The sequence below is a fragment of the Hevea brasiliensis genome, chromosome 6 (genome assembly GCF_030052815.1).
Source record: "Hevea brasiliensis isolate MT/VB/25A 57/8 chromosome 6, ASM3005281v1, whole genome shotgun sequence".
Lineage (NCBI taxonomy): Eukaryota > Viridiplantae > Streptophyta > Magnoliopsida > Malpighiales > Euphorbiaceae > Hevea > Hevea brasiliensis.
Window position 1 is genome coordinate 102,894,278 of NC_079498.1, and position 15,721 is coordinate 102,909,998.

General features: G+C 34.1%; 2 protein-coding genes across 6 annotated transcripts; both read right to left on the minus strand.

Annotated features, from left to right (window-relative positions):
- Window positions 1-3,687: 3,687 nt before the first annotated feature.
- LOC110669106 (elongation factor 1-alpha-like) lies at window positions 3,688-5,729 on the minus strand. Its single transcript, XM_058148936.1, has 2 exons — window positions 5,671-5,729; window positions 3,688-5,227 (listed from the first exon to the last, which is right to left on the minus strand). The coding sequence occupies exon 2, from the start codon at window positions 5,207-5,209 to the stop codon at window positions 3,872-3,874; it is 1,338 nt and encodes a 445-aa protein (XP_058004919.1). The 5' UTR covers window positions 5,210-5,227; window positions 5,671-5,729; the 3' UTR covers window positions 3,688-3,871.
- Window positions 5,730-6,884: 1,155 nt separating this feature from the next.
- On the minus strand, window positions 6,885-10,309 carry LOC131168994 (proline-rich receptor-like protein kinase PERK15). 5 transcript variants are annotated; one of them, XM_058148940.1, is made up of 8 exons: window positions 10,074-10,309; window positions 9,223-9,606; window positions 9,046-9,135; window positions 8,841-8,911; window positions 8,612-8,684; window positions 8,265-8,389; window positions 7,763-7,918; window positions 6,885-7,529 (listed from the first exon to the last, which is right to left on the minus strand). In XM_058148940.1, the coding sequence occupies exons 1-8, from the start codon at window positions 10,105-10,107 to the stop codon at window positions 7,380-7,382; spliced, it is 1,083 nt and encodes a 360-aa protein (XP_058004923.1). In that variant the 5' UTR covers window positions 10,108-10,309; the 3' UTR covers window positions 6,885-7,379. The 5 variants fall into 5 exon arrangements, with proteins under 5 accessions (XP_058004923.1, XP_058004924.1, XP_058004922.1 ...); XM_058148941.1 differs by having other exon boundaries at window positions 8,265-8,397; window positions 8,612-8,691; window positions 9,223-9,577; window positions 10,074-10,308; XM_058148939.1 differs by having other exon boundaries at window positions 8,265-8,397; window positions 8,612-8,691; window positions 9,046-9,126; window positions 10,074-10,308.
- Between the last annotated feature and the right edge of the window lie 5,412 nt (window positions 10,310-15,721).

The following is a 15,721-nucleotide window of genomic DNA, read 5'->3' on the forward strand; positions in this document are numbered from 1 at the left end:
ACAAAAAATACTCCCCACTCCATAAGGAAGCCATAGATACCCATAAGAAGCAAGAAAGTTGAGGTTTGGGAAGCTCAAGTAAGGTTAGTGCACTAATCCCTCTTCTTCTCTTTATTAAACATGAAAAGTATGTTTAGCTAAGCATAAATACCATTAAAACAAAAAGAAAATTTAGAGGAAAAAACCCTTGAATTTTTGGCAGCCATGGAACTTGAAGTTTATTGCTTTTAAGTGATGAAAAATGGTTCCATGAGAATGTGTAATGAGTTGAAATGTTTGGGAGTTTGATTATGTAGTGTTTGTATAAATTTGAAACTTTGAAAACTAGGGTTTGTGTAAATGTTGAGGACTTTGTGTAAAATATTGAAATTGACCTATTGAGTTGAGATTGTTGCTTATAGAAGTGTATTGCATGCAAATTGAAGTAAGGAAGTTGGAGGAATTGAGATATTGGGAGTGTTCAATTTTCTGCAGGTTTGGACTCAATGAGTCCAGTTGGTTTATTGACCCATAACTGAAAATGTGTGACTCCAATTGGTATGAGGTCAATTGGAGGTGAAATTAGACTCAACATAGCCCATTTTCTATGAAGAAACCATGCTCAAATTCTGTCCAAAACTTGACCTAAATACTGCCCAAATTCGGATTACCCTGCACCAAACCTAGAAAATGACCAAATGAACAGTACGTGTTCATTTGGTTATAACTCTCTCTATACTGGTCCAAATGACCTAAAATTTCATCAATGAAAAGTTTAGACATAGGGCTACACTTTTCATGAAGACCACTTAACCCAGTTTTGCCTTTAACCAATTCAAATTGTTAGCACAATTTGTGTCACTGAAACTGCCAACCCAGAAAATGACCAAATGAACAGTACGTGTTCATTTAGTCATAGCTCTCTCTATAATGGTCCAAATAACCTAAAATTTAACCAATGGAAAGTTTAGACATAGGGCTACACTTTTCATGACGACCACTTAACCCAGTTTTGCCTTTAACCAATTCAAATTGTTAACACAAATTGGATTACTGAAACTGCCAACCCAGAAAATGACCAAATGAACAGTACGTGTTCATTTGGTCATAACTCTCTCTATACTAGTCCAAATGACCTAAAATTTCACCAATGGAAAGTTTAGACATAGGGCTACACTTTTCATGAAGACCACTTAACCCAGTTTTTAGTTTAGCCAATTCAAATTATTAGCATAAGTTGGGTCACTGAAACTGCCAACCCAGAAAATGACCAAATGAATAGTACGTGTTCATTTGGTCATAACTCTCTCTATACTAGTCCAAATGACCTAAAATCTCATCAATGGAAAGCTTAGACATAGGGCTACACTTTTCATGAAGACCACTTGACCCAGTTTTACCTTTAACCAAATCAAATTGTTAGCACAAGTTTAGTCACTAAAACTGCAACCCAAAAATTGTCCCAAAATACTATTCCTTTGATATTTTGACCATAACTTGAGTTCTATAACCCCAAATTTAGTGATTCAAAAACTGAAATTCAAGTTTAAACATAGAAGAGCAATTATTATGAGGGAAGTGTGACTAAATAGACATTCTAACCTAGTCAAATTCCTAGATAAAGATAACACATCAATATGAAACTAAAGAAAGGTTCATGGAAAAAATGCTATATAGGATAATTAAAATACTCATAAGGAAAATTTAATATAAAAAATGATATGAATATGTCAATTAGGACTAATGTCCTCTTAATATGAAATTAATGGTACCAATGACCAGTACTAGAAAATAGTAATAGTGAATAGTGCTAAATTAATTAAAAATGTTTAATTGTCCATAGTATACCTAGATTTATTTATTTAGGTTGGATAAATTGGTATACCAATTAGGGACTATAGATAGCAGTACTGCCTACCGAGAAAATCATGAACTGACAATATATATCTGGTATGATTGTTCTACAGGCTATATGCCTACTTACTGGCCATTGTGCCTACTTTATTTCTGGCTTTACAAGCCTGACAGCGGGTCTCGTGCCCGACAGCTAGCCTCGTGCCTGACAAACGTATACTGGATAAACATATGGCTGTCTAACCAGTATACACCCGTGCATCCAGCTTTTATAATTTGTTATAGGTTTTCTTGAGAGTCACCTCACCGGTCTTTTGTATTTTGGTGGGGCCCATGTATAGACTAGTATTTTGGTTCATTATGTTTAGTCATGATGTAATTACTAGTTTATGATGTATTTCATTTTGGACTTGAAATGAAAACTTATAATTTATTATCTATGAATTTCTATATGAATGCAATAGATAACACTTCATTTTGAGATCTCATAAATAGTTGTGAATGATGTGATAAAAGAGAATATGATATGAAAATATGTGAGATGACTATGAATATGTTAACAGGTGATAGTGGAACCCGCCAGATGCTAATAAAACAGAAGAGGATCTGTTCGGGTCTCCACAGAAATAAGATATAAAAAAAAAAAAATTCTACACATAAATTACCTGATTTAAATGACATTAAAATTTACAATAGACATGACAAGACAAGATAGGATGCTCTGACACCGAATGTGGCACTTATTGCTCGGCTATACAATAGACAAGTAAGGATCGTCACAATGAATATCTTGCTAGTCTCCTTTGTGGGTATAACTTCCATATGTCTGTGTACACAAACAACAGCGCAATAAATTATTTGATATTTTTGTTAATTTTTTTAATAATTTAATATTAAAAAAAATATATAAACGTTGGATCCAGTTTAACTTTATTTCAAAAATTAATTCAAAATGAAAAAAATTTCTTGAGTATTATGTATAGTATAAACACTTTATTTTAAATTAAAATAAAAAAACATACTCTCTAATACCCTACATGAATATTTAGAGCATTAAATTGCAGGCAAATACATCTAAAAGTGGCTTAACATGGAAGCAGTCCTAAAAACTATCTCAAGATTTAACCAAATCTTATATTTAATATAAATTCCTTATCCTCTTTGTCCAACGTTGTCTGGACAGCAATATTTTAATTTTATAAATATCATACCTCTGTTTCAAATTTATCATAAGAATAATGTTATCATTACTTCTATTATTTAGATGAATGATTATGGGTGTAAATATGAATATCATGCAAGGAATATACAATTAAGAGACTTAAAATAGGAAAATAAATAAATAAATACTACGTAAAAATGCCAATCCTTTGGCGATACCCATGGCAATCTTCATTCTACTTGACCAATCGATTGTTCCATTTCCTGCAATGTTTTTTTCCCTTCTTTAAGGAAACAATATCATATTTGGCCAGCTTAGTCATTTCGTATAGTCAAGGTCCCATATATGACTTTTTTATAAATAAAAGAAATTATAAACCAAATGGAGAAATTGAAGTTGCGCCATTTTCTCCTCCTCCGAATCCTAATGATGGTTTTTTTTTTTTTTTTCCCGACATATCAGAATGATTTTTAAGCCTCTTAATTGCAACGACTATATCCTTTGGATTTTGGAATTATTCCCTTGTAAACTTGACTAAAACCACCCTGGCCAAGTATACTTTGGAACACCTGGATCAAATGGGTACTCAAGCAGCATCACGAAGCACACACCATTCTAAAATTTGATATTCTTTTATATTTATACTTTTAAAATCATTTTTGAAAATGTCATTGCTATCAAATCCCAAAAACGCCATAATTCCATAACATCCAGGGACACAATTAATATAATTACTCGGGACACACGGCAAGGAGGGACACAAAACTGCAGGGATAAGAAACCGAATCTGTTTCTGAAAATAACAGCAACAACACATAAATAAAAAACATAACTAAACTAAGAACTGTAACTTCGCTCAGCAGACGCTTCATTTTCTCATTGCTTTGCGGACTTGGTGACATTTGCACCACTTGGATCCTTCTTCTCAACACTCTTGATGACGCCAACAGCCACAGTCTGGCGCATGTCCCTTACGGCAAAACGACCAAGAGGAGGATACTCATAAAAGGTCTCCACAACCATGGGCTTGGTGGGAATCATCTTTACAAACCCACCATCACCAGTCTTCAGGAACTTAGGCTCCTTCTCGAGCTCCTGACCAGATCGCCTATCAACCCTGGTCAGAATCTCAGAAAACTTAACAGCTATTTTGGAGGTGTGGCAGTGAAGGACGGGGGCATATCCATTTTTAATCTGGCCAGGATGGTTGATGATGATGACACGAGAGGTAAAATTGGCGGCCTCCTTGGCCGGATCATGCTTGGAGTTAGAAGCAACATAACCACGTTTCAAGTCCTTAACAGCAACATTCGTAACATTGAAACCAACATAGTCACCTGGAAGGGCCGTCTGGAGAGCTTCATGGTGCATCTCAACAGATTTAACTTCAGTGGTAAGTCCAGAGGGACCAAAGGTAACAACCATACCAGGTTTCAAGACACCAGTCTCAACACGTCCAACAGGAACAGTTCCAATGCCACCAATCTTGTAGACATCCTGAAGTGGTAGACGGAGGGGCTTGTGCGAGGGCCTCTTGGGCTCATCGATGAAGTCAAGGGCCTTAAGGAGGGTAGGGCCCTTGTACCAGTGAAGGTTGGTTGACCTCTCAATCATGTTATCACCCTCAAAACCAGAGATGGGGACAAATGGGATCTTCTTAGGGTCGTAACCTACCTTCTTAAGGAAGGAAGAAACTTCCTTCACAATTTCATTATATCTAGCTTTCGAGTATTTTGGGGTTGTAGCATCCATCTTGTTGCAACAGCAAATCATCTGCTTGACACCAAGAGTAAAAGCAAGCAGGGCATGTTCACGGGTTTGACCATCCATGGAAATACCAGCTTCAAAACCACCAGCAGTTGAGTCGATAATGAGCAAAGCACAGTCAGCCTGAGAGGTACCAGTGATCATATTCTTGATAAAGTCACGATGTCCAGGAGCATCAATGACAGTGCAGTAATATTTGGTGGTTTCAAACTTCCAGAAAGCAATATCAATGGTGATTCCACGTTCACGTTCAGCCTTCAGCTTGTCCAGCACCCAGGCATACTTGAATGATCTTTTGTTCATTTTTGCAGCCTCCTTTTCAAACCTCTCAATCACACGCTTGTTAATACCTCCAAGCTTGTAGATCAAGTGGCCAGTGGTGGTTGACTTGCCGGAGTCAACATGGCCAATGACCACAATGTTTATGTGAACCTTCTTCTTCCTCATGACAAAATTTGGTTGACAAGCTTTAAAAAAAAAAATTATAAATAAATAAAATAAAAACGACTCTTAAAAAGAGATGCGCTAGCTGAAGAATGCTTTCTTGCAGAAGACAAAGAGAGCTTAGAAAGCAAGCAAAGACTAACTTATATTAAATATAAATAATGATTATTTTAGAACTATAATTTGTCTAAACTAAATTTAATGTTAGATATACTATTTTTGCTTTTTCCTCACAATTTTCTGTCTTTCCTTCTTATTCTCTCTCACTTTCTAGCCCTTAATTTTCAGAGCATTTTTTATATTATAATTTAAACTAATATTAAGAAAAATATTATTTCAAAAGTATTTATTAGAGATCTTTAATAATGGATTTTAATTTATATTTAAGATATTTCAATTATAAAAATTTAAAATAATAAAATATATTCCACATATATGCAAGATGATAAAAAATATATACATATAGCTTCCTCTGTGCTGTCATTATGAGTTGGTTGGGTTGGAATAGCTCTTCCCTCTTTTTTAAATAATTGAAAATAAAAGAAAATCACATCAATAACTTTATTTGACAAATATAAATTTATTAATAATAAATAATAGGGTAAAAAAAATAAATCTAACCAAAACCAATAGGTCTACTCCCATAACAAACATATCAAGAAATATATATATATATAGGTCATTTGGTATAGCTGTTGGGAAATAAGGGAATCCTATTGGAGCTAATTAACTTGACGCCTAAAGGAATCAACAATATTTGTTTGGGAAATTCTTACTTATAAATTTGATTTATTATAAATTTATGTAGATTTTATCTATTTAATAGTTAAATATCATTATATATTATATATTTTAAATTTATAATAAATCAAATTAATATATAAATATCATTATATATTATATATTATATATTACCATTCATATTCTCCTTAATTTGTTTTGTATGCATTAATTGCACGGATATAGATAGGAGAATGTAACAAAGTGCAACCTATTTTGATTTATTTTACAATATACGGAAAAAAAAAATACCTCACCTTCTCTGGGTTGGCGATTAGCTTTTCTCATCCAATTGCACAACCCGAACAAGTTAGAGCCAGCCGTGGCTGCCGGCGAGATTTCTTCCCGGTTTGCTGTTAGGTGCCAGGCATTTGGTGTCATTATAAGGTCGGAGTACTTCCATCTATATGTAGAAACAGGTACTGTTTGCGCAAACAAATAGATATACTTCTTTTATGATAATATAATTACAAATGTTTTTTCTTTCTTTTAATCTAACATTTACATGAAAGGTTAGCCACTTCGCCTTTTATAAATTTCAGGTTTAGTCTGTTTTTCTTGGAATTTGCTTTTGCTGGTTTCTTCCTCCCTCCTCTCCTTTGTTATTCCTTCTTCTCGACCAATAATAAGATTTTTTTTTTTTTTTATTAGCATCCATTCTGAAATGGAGTTAATCCTAGAAGAACTCTGGTTTCTTTGGTGTTTCACTGTCCTCTACTCAATAGCCCTTGAATTTCCTGTCCTAACCCTTTACCAATATGTTCAGAACCACCAATTCAGAACTCTCACCTCAAGATTCCTTGAATGATTTAAGCCCATCTCTAAATGGTCTTACAACCTCCGCCATATCATAGAGAGACAAGAAATTGAAACCAGATCTATGGTCCAACAAAAAACAATACCAATTAATAATTCTACTTTCAAATTTATCTTAAAAAATATTGACCACCACTGCCTGAATTTAGGCGGATCCGCACCTGCTGTCCACATGCGATTGTGATTATATAAAGAGTGATGTATTTAACCCTCACAGCATCACAATAAATTATATGTATAATACTTTTTCCTGTGATATTTAATTATTACTCGTACAATTTTTTTTTATTTAATATTTATTTTAAATTATATTTATCATTTATTTATAATCTATCTATAATTCTAAACTAGAAAAAGTCCTATTTTCAATACAAAATCCAATAAACTAAGAAAATTAAAATAATTGAATTGAAGCCCAGTGATCAATGAGGACCTTAACTATAACGTTCTAAGATAGTAAAATTTCTGGTCGAGTAAGTTCTAATATTAGGAATTTTTTAATATTAAGATAATCTCATTTTATCATTAAGTTAAGGCATCAATTAAGTCAAAATTTATTATACATGCATATAATTTATTATCGATAAAGAAAATGCATTAACATTTTAAAAAGGATATCACAGTTCATAAGAAAAGGACCTTTATACATAGTACTCGATCGCAGTTTGTTGTCCTTCTCATCGCATAAATTCTCTAGAGGCAAATTTCCTTCGAGAGCAAGAAGCATCTACATCGCATAACAAAGATAAAAAGATTATAAGTCAACTATGTAATCTCTCTATGCTTCCACAAAATTAGTTAAAATAGAGTTTGGAATGTGTCATTTTTTTATTTGATTTTTATTGAGATTCAAACTTGAAATCCTGTATAGTCTGGAAAACAATTCTAATATCATTGAAGTGGAACTCATTAATATGTGCCAATTATTAACATAATATATGATCAAATTCAAATTTTTACCCTTCTCATAGATGGACGAGACTTTGGAAGTCTATTTACACAAGCTTTGGCACAGAAAATCATTCGATACATTTCTTCGTGGTCAAATGTTTGCAATCTGGAATCTACAAAAACCTCATATTCTCCCTTTAGAGCTTTTTCAATTCGAGAGTTTGCCTGAAAGATATTGATAAAAAAAAAAATTGTTAAGTCATATTTATTTCAAATGTGAAATTCAAATGTACATGCATCAAATGTGAAATTTTACTTTTAAAGTTTTATTTTCTTTAATTAAATATAAAATGTACTATTAAGTCGTTTAATGGGTGCTCATGATCAATGCAAGTTACCAAATGGGGTTTCTATCATTTTTCTTCTTTTTTGCGTTTGGTTAGAGAAATAAAGCTTTGTTTCGATGGTGAGTTTTGTATCTTAAATGGCTTTCTATTATATTTTAATTATGTAATTAAATATCACAATGTTTATATTACACTACTCTTACTACAGGTTAGTAGAGCTATACCCAATTAACAATGTCGCTGTCTTTATCCATAGGCTTTTTTCCCGTGATCAGCTCTAAAAGTACAACACCAAAAGAATAAATATCTGACTTATCAGAATACTTTCCAGTTCTCGTTGTCATTGGATCTGCATAACTACAGTTAATAAGCACAATAAACATTCATGTTAATTTTTTTTAAGATATTAATATCTTATATGTTCACTAAAGAAGCTCTAATTTCTTTTTTTCTGTTTTCATTTTTTTAATTTTTTTTAAATATTCTAAAAGTAGATCATAATGGCATTAAAAAAAATAGACAATAATAGCAATGTAATTAACTAAAACGATAGAAAAAAATTGCATCTTACACTTGGGTTCCCTTATTTGTTGACTTGGAGACGTGAGTAGCAGCATCTGAAAAGAATAGGGCAAGTCCAAAATCTGCAATCTAAACAAAATGATTAAAGTAGATTAACGAATTTATTATGACATATATTGAAAAAGACGGCCAAATTAAGCCTAATATCAAACTAATGAGTTCCACTAAATTTTACAATATTTTTTGAAAATAAAATTTTGCATTAAAAGATCAAGTACCTTTGGTTCAAATTCGTTATCGAGAAGAATATTATCTGGCTTGATATCTAAGTGTATGATTTTAGGTTCACCTGAAAAAGATATGAAGAGAATAGAAAACTCTGAAAGAGAATAGATTATTAACACAAACGAAAAAGAAAAGTAGATTGAGCCTCCAGAGCTCTGAAGCCTAGCAAGCAGTGAACATGTTCAATTATATACTTACAATATTCATGTAGATATTCCAATCCTCTCGCAGAGCCTATGGCGATCTTCATTCTTTTCTGCCAGTCCAAAATCTCCCCTTCTTCTATACCTTTTCTTATTTGTAAGGTATTAATATGTTATATCTATTTGTTATTTGTGCATTTGAATATATCTGAGGGCAAGAAATAGGACTCACCATGTAATTTAGATCTCAAGGACTTATTGGGACAATACTCTAAAACAATCAATCTATTGGCTCCATCAATGCAGTAACCAATCAGCTGAACAAGATTTTTATGACTGACTCTGCTTACGACCAAGATCTCATTCTCCAAATTTTCTTCCGACTGTACATCCGGAAGATTTTTAAGTTTCTTAATAGCACAGTATTTACCATCTAGGAATCCCATATAAACTTGACCAAAACCACCCTCGCCAAGTAGAACGTTGTTGGAGAAACGATCTGTTGCATTTGCTAGTTCACCATATGAATATGGCCGCGGCCCAATACCTTTATAATTCTCAGACGCAGATGGATAACTTCGATTCTCCTGATGAGATGAGCTAGATTCATTCGGATCTGTTCTTAATGAGCAAATAATTAACAGCATGCCTCAAATAGTTAGAGGAGAAAGAAATATATCCCTGCATATATATATATATATATATATATATATGTCCACCAATCATCGTTTGGATGAGTTTATTGCTGTTATATAGCTGTAAGCCTTTCTATTTCTTTGATCATGTCCATTGTTTTCTGTTCAAGGGGTTTTTCATCAGCAGGGTCTGGTCGCCGTTAGGTGGGTGTATGGGGCAGAGCCTATTGGCTCTGGGTATCCTCCCTGCTGATTTTTCCCCTTGATAACTTCTATTTTTCTCTGCTTATCAAAAAAAAAAAAAAATCCTAATAAGAAATGAAATGATTCCTTCATGGAACCATATAAACCAATAAAAGGAGCATCAGTTCTGTCATGGAGAAGCATAAATACAAGTTCCTGGCACTATGTGCACTCATTATAAATTATCAGCTAAAACAATTAATACCTCTAGTTTCATTGTGGCGATCTGCCCTGTTCATTCTCCAGAATAATTAAGTTGCAGAGTTGCAGGACTTACGCAACCACGACCACTACAACAAAAGTCGGTGACAATATCGCGGCCAGAGTAGTTTCTTGCAAGTGTATAATACACTTCTTATTGTGTGCGTGTGAGAGAGATAGGAGAACGAGACGGAGATGGAGGGAGGGGGGCAGTAGGTAACTTTAGCGCTCAGACCTGGGTTTTCCTTAATGTCATTGAGCGTAGAACGCGTAGCGTGTGGCCTCCAGTTACACTATGTTTGGGAAGGGGGAAGGAAAATAAAAGAGGGAAGTAAAATAAAAGAGAGAAAATAAGAAATGAAAATAAAAATTATTTTCCTTTCCCTTGTTTGGATTGGGAGAGAAAAATATTAGAGGGAAAGTTGTTTTATGAATAGTAAAATTACAATTTTACCTTTAAATTAAAAAAAAAATTATTAAGTATAGGGATATTTTTATATTTTAAAATATTATTCCCTTACTTTCTTTCCATTTTGGAGAGAAAGGAGAAAAAGACAAAAAAATTTTATTTTTCCTCCAATATTTTTTCTCCCCCTTTATTTTCCACTCAATCCAAACACAAGAATAAAAAATAAATTTATTTTCCCCTCACATTTTCTTTCCCCTCTCACTTTCCTCCCTTCCCAAACATACCCTTAATGTCATTTGGAGTTTTTTTTTGTTTATGTTGTATTTTTCTCTTCCCTTGCCCAAATGGCAGTGTTTGTATTGATATTTTCAAAGGTATTGATATTTTCAAAGGATTATGTTTTATTTGTATTATTTTTTATTTTATCAAATTGATGAGTTTTCTTTGAATTCTGTCGTTTCAAGGAGATTTTTTTTTTTGGGTACGTTTTTTTCAGCTCAAAAATAACAATTCCAATCAAACCATCTTTGGTTTGACTCCATAAAATTCTATTCGATATAATTTATTTTCTTAAAAAATTTAAATAATTCGATTTTAGTTATTTAAATTTCTCTAATTTTTTTAATAAAAAAATTATCTCAATAGAAAACTGAAAATAACGAAAGGAGTAAAGAGAGGGAAAATCCTCAATCCACATATATGTTTCCCTTAAATAGATTTGTTAGCATTATTACAGTAATTAACATGATTATAGGAGATTTGTGTAGCATAATTACAGTAATTATTATTCTTGTCTAAATTAGTTCATATTCTCATGTATAAATAGATGTAATATCTCTGTAAATAAGACACAGACAAATACACAATCCTTTCTTTCATTACTTATATTCTTTCTTCTAACATGGTATCAGAGCCGTAAAGCTTTTTATTTCTAGTTTCTAGGGTCTCTCTTCTCTCTCTACAACCTGTTCTGGTTCATTCTTTCATTCCTGTTATTATGCCTTTTTTTTTTCTCCTCATCTTGTTATCAATGGAGAAATCTGATATTTCAAAACCTATTGCAAAAGTTCTAACTGGTTCCAACTATAATCTTTGGGTTCAAGGAATGAAAATTTTTTTAATAAGTCGCAAGCTTTGGCGTATTGTTACCGGAGATATCACTATGCCGACAAAGAGAGAACGATGAAACTGATGCAAAATTTGCTGACCGTCTTGAGGAACGATGAAACTGATGCAAAATTTGCTGACCGTCTTGAGGATTGGGATAGTAAAAATCATCAGATCATCACCTGGTTTCGCAATACCTCTGTCTCGTCCATCCACATCAAATTTGCTAATTATGACTCTGCAAAAGAAATCTGAAATTTTTTGGCTAATCGATATCAGACCACTGGACTTACCCACTATTATCAGTTGTGGACTACTCTTCATAATCTGAAACAAGAAGCAGGTCAATCTGTGAATGATTTTCTTATCCAAGTCCAACCCATTTGGAATCAAATATCTCAGGCCAAAATCAGTGAAGATCATCTTCATCTCATTCAAGTTCTAATGGCTCTTCGATCAGAATATGAGGCCGTTCGAGCGTCCCTGCTACATCGAAATCCACTCCCATCATTGGATATTGCTATTCAAGAGATTATTTTTGAAGAGACTCGTCTCAGTTTGGATAAAACTCCTCAATTTGAAATTGCTCTTGCATATTGTCCTACTATAGAATGCAGATATTGTCATTGTTACGGTCATATTCTTGAACATTGTCCCACATGCCCTCCAAGACCAAAAGGAGGGCATTCTAAATTCAAGAATGTCTCAAAGCCTGGATCTTCCTCTATCACTGCTGTTGCTACTACTGAGGGTTCTACTGCCATCACTATGAGTGATCTTGAGACACTATTCAAACAGGTTATCTCTTCTAATTCTCCTGTTGCCATGTATGCCACTCCAGGTAATTCTTATTGGCTTTTTGACTCTTCATGTTGTAATCATATAACCACTAATCTTAAATTCTTGTCTTATGCAAAACCTGTATCTTCCTTACCACCAATCCATACTGCAAATTGTACTAAAATGAACATCACACATACTGGTCCTGTGTCTACCTCAAATCTTTATCTCCCTGACACCTATTATATCCCTAATTTGGCACTCAATCTTATTTCTGTTGGTCAGTTGTGTGAAGAAGGACTAAATGTTATTTTTTCTCTTCATGGTGTCCAGGTACAGGATCCACAAACGGGACAGATTCTTGGGGAGGGTCACAAAGTGGGTCGATTATTTGAGCTTGCATCTTTACATCTTCCTCAGAGATTTGTGTCTGCAGCTACAATCCCTAATTCCTCCATTCACTAATGGCATCTTCGTCTTGTTCATGCTTCTGCCAGTAAAATTCAACCTTTAATTTCTCATGGATTATTAGGATCTACTAAGTTTGAGTCATTTAATTGTTTAAATTGTTAGTTTGCAAAACAACCTGCATTATATTTTTCTCATAATAATACTACTTCAGACTTTTGGTTTAATTCATTCTGACATTTGGGGTCCTTCTCCTATTTCTTCAATAAATGGTTTTCGTTAGTTTGTGATATTTATTGATGATTATTCTTGGTTTACTTGGATATATTTTTTGAAACATCGATATGAGTTATCACAAATTTACATCATATTTGTAAAAATGATTAAAACTCAGTTCTCTTGTGACATTAAAATTCTCCGAACAGACAATGCCATGGAATATCAAAATTCTTCTTTACTTCAGTTTCTTAGTCAACAAGGCACCATTGTTCAACGTTTTTGTCCTCACACCTCTCAACAGAATGGGCGAGCCGAACGCAAGCATCGCCATATTCTTGATTCTGTACGTACTCTTCTTCTTTCTGCCTCATGTCCAGAAAAATTTTGTGGAGAAGCAGCTCTTCATGCTGTTTATATTATTAACCATTTTACTACCTTAGTTCTTCATAATTTATCTCCTTTTGAAAAGTTGTTTGGACAACCTCCTGACTATTCCATCCTTAAACCTTTTGGATGTGTTTCTTTTATTCTTTTACAACCTCATGAACATACCAAATTAGAACCCCGTGCTTATTTATGTTGTTTTCTTGGTTATGACATTGAACACAAAGGGTATCGTTGTTGGGATCCTGTTTCTAATAAGTTACGCATCTCTCATCATGTTACCTTTTAGGACAATACTATGTTCTCTTCTCTTTCCAAATTTCATCACTCTGTCAATACTGACTCTCTATTTTTCACTGACTCCTCCAAATAGCTGTTTCCAAGTCCTGATCCAGGTGATTGTGATGTGCTCAATATTGGCCCAACTACACCTGCCCCTGTTGAATCTGCACCAGTTGTTGATCTAGTACTTGCGCCTGTATCTCCTCCTAGCACTACTCTTCATCGTTCTACCCGTGTAAGAGAAACTCCTCATTATCTTTCTGATTTTCACTGTTACTCTACTATTGTAACCCTTCATGAGTCTCGTTCTTATCGTGAGGCAAGTACTGACCCTCTTTGACAGCAAGCTATGACTGACAAACTTCAAGCTTTAGAGAAAACTCATACTTGGGATTTAGTTGATCTTCCACCAAACAAGACCCCTATTGGTTGCAAATGGATTTACAAAATCAAGACTCATTCTGATGGAACTATTGAACGCTACAAAGCTCGCTTAGTAGCCAAAGGGTACACTCAAGAGTATGGTATCGACTATGAAGAAACTTTTGCTCCAGTGGCCCGATTAACATCTATTCGCAGTCTCTTAGCTATTGCTGCAGTTCGTAAATGGAAACTTTTCTAGATGGATGTCAAAAATGCTTTTTTTTTTTTATGGTGATTTAACAGAAGAGGTTTATATGCATCCTCCTCTTGGTTATCATTCTCCTCATAAGGTTTGCAAACTTCGGCGAGCCTTATATGGATTAAAACAATCTCCCAGGGCCTGGTTTGCCAAATTTAGTTATACTCTTGCTCAACTTGGTTTTCTCTCTAGTCCACATAATTTTGCATTATTCACTCACCGAACTGACAGTGGTATTGTTCTTCAGTTGCTTTATGTTGATGATATGATAATAACAGGAGATGATTCATCTGGTATTTCAGAGTTACAACATTATCTCAATCAGCATTTTGAAATGAAAGACCTGGGTTCTCTCAGCTATTTTTTGGGTCTTCAAGTTTCTCAAAATTCTGATGGCTATTATCTATCTCAAGCCAAGTATGCATCCGACTTACTTTCTCGAGCAGGCATCACTGATAGCAAAACAGTATCAAGCCCATTGGAGCTCAATTGCAAACTTACACCTCTTGATGGCACTCCTCTTGATGATCCTACTTAATATCGATAGCTTGTCGGGAGTCTTGTTTATCTCACAGTTACTCGACCTGATAGTTCATATGCTGTTCATCTGGTCAGCTAGTTTATGTCTGTTCCTCACTCAACTCATTTCTCTGCAGTACTTCGAATCCTTCGTTATATCAAAGGCACTCTTTTTCATGGTTTGCACTTTTTCGCTACCTCCTCCCTAGTATTATCTGGCTACTCTGATGCTGATTGGGCTGGTAATCTGACAGATCGTCGCTCTAAAACTGGTTATTGTTTCTTCTTGGGTAATTCTCTTATCTCTTGACGTAGCAAAAAGTAAACTGTTGTTGCACGTTCTAGCACAGAATCTAAATATCGTGTTCTTGCTGATGCTACATCTGAATTACTTTGGTTACGGTGGTTATTAACTAATTTGGGTATCACTCATTCTTCTGCCATAATGCTTCATTGCGATAATAGAAGTGCCATACATATTTCTCATAATGATGTATTTCATGAGTGTACCAAATACATCGAAATTAATTGTCATTTTGTACGTCATCATGTTGCTCATGACACCATATGTTTGATTCCTGTCTCCTCTGTCAGCCAAACCGCTGATATATTCACCAAAACGCATTCTCCCGCTCGCTTTCAGGATCTCTTAAGCAAACTCAAGTTGGCACTGTGCTGCCACCTTGAGTTTGAGGGAGGGGGGGGGTGTTAGCATAATTACAGCAATTAGCATGATTATAGGAGATTTGTGTAGCATAATTACAGCAATTATTATTCTTGTCTAAATTAGCTCATATTCTCATGTATCAATAGATGTAATATCTCTGTAAATAAGACACAGACAAATACACTATCCTTTCCTTCATTACTTATATTCTTTCTTCTAACAAGATCAATAAATTTTTTTTTTGAAAAATTATTC

Coding starts and splice junctions, on each gene's coding strand:
- LOC131168994 (XM_058148937.1), bottom strand. CDS start 10,107: ATGAACAGGGCAGATCGCCACAATGAAACTAGAG. Junction 8,692..8,840: donor ATAACGAATTTGAACCAAAG/GTACTTGATCTT, acceptor CATTTTGTTTAG/ATTGCAGATTTTGGACTTGC. Junction 7,530..7,762: donor CTCGTCCATCTATGAGAAGG/GTAAAAATTTGA, acceptor TATGCGATGTAG/ATGCTTCTTGCTCTCGAAGG.
- LOC110669106 (XM_058148936.1), bottom strand. CDS start 5,209: ATGAGGAAGAAGAAGGTTCACATAAACATTGTGGTCATTGGCCATGTT.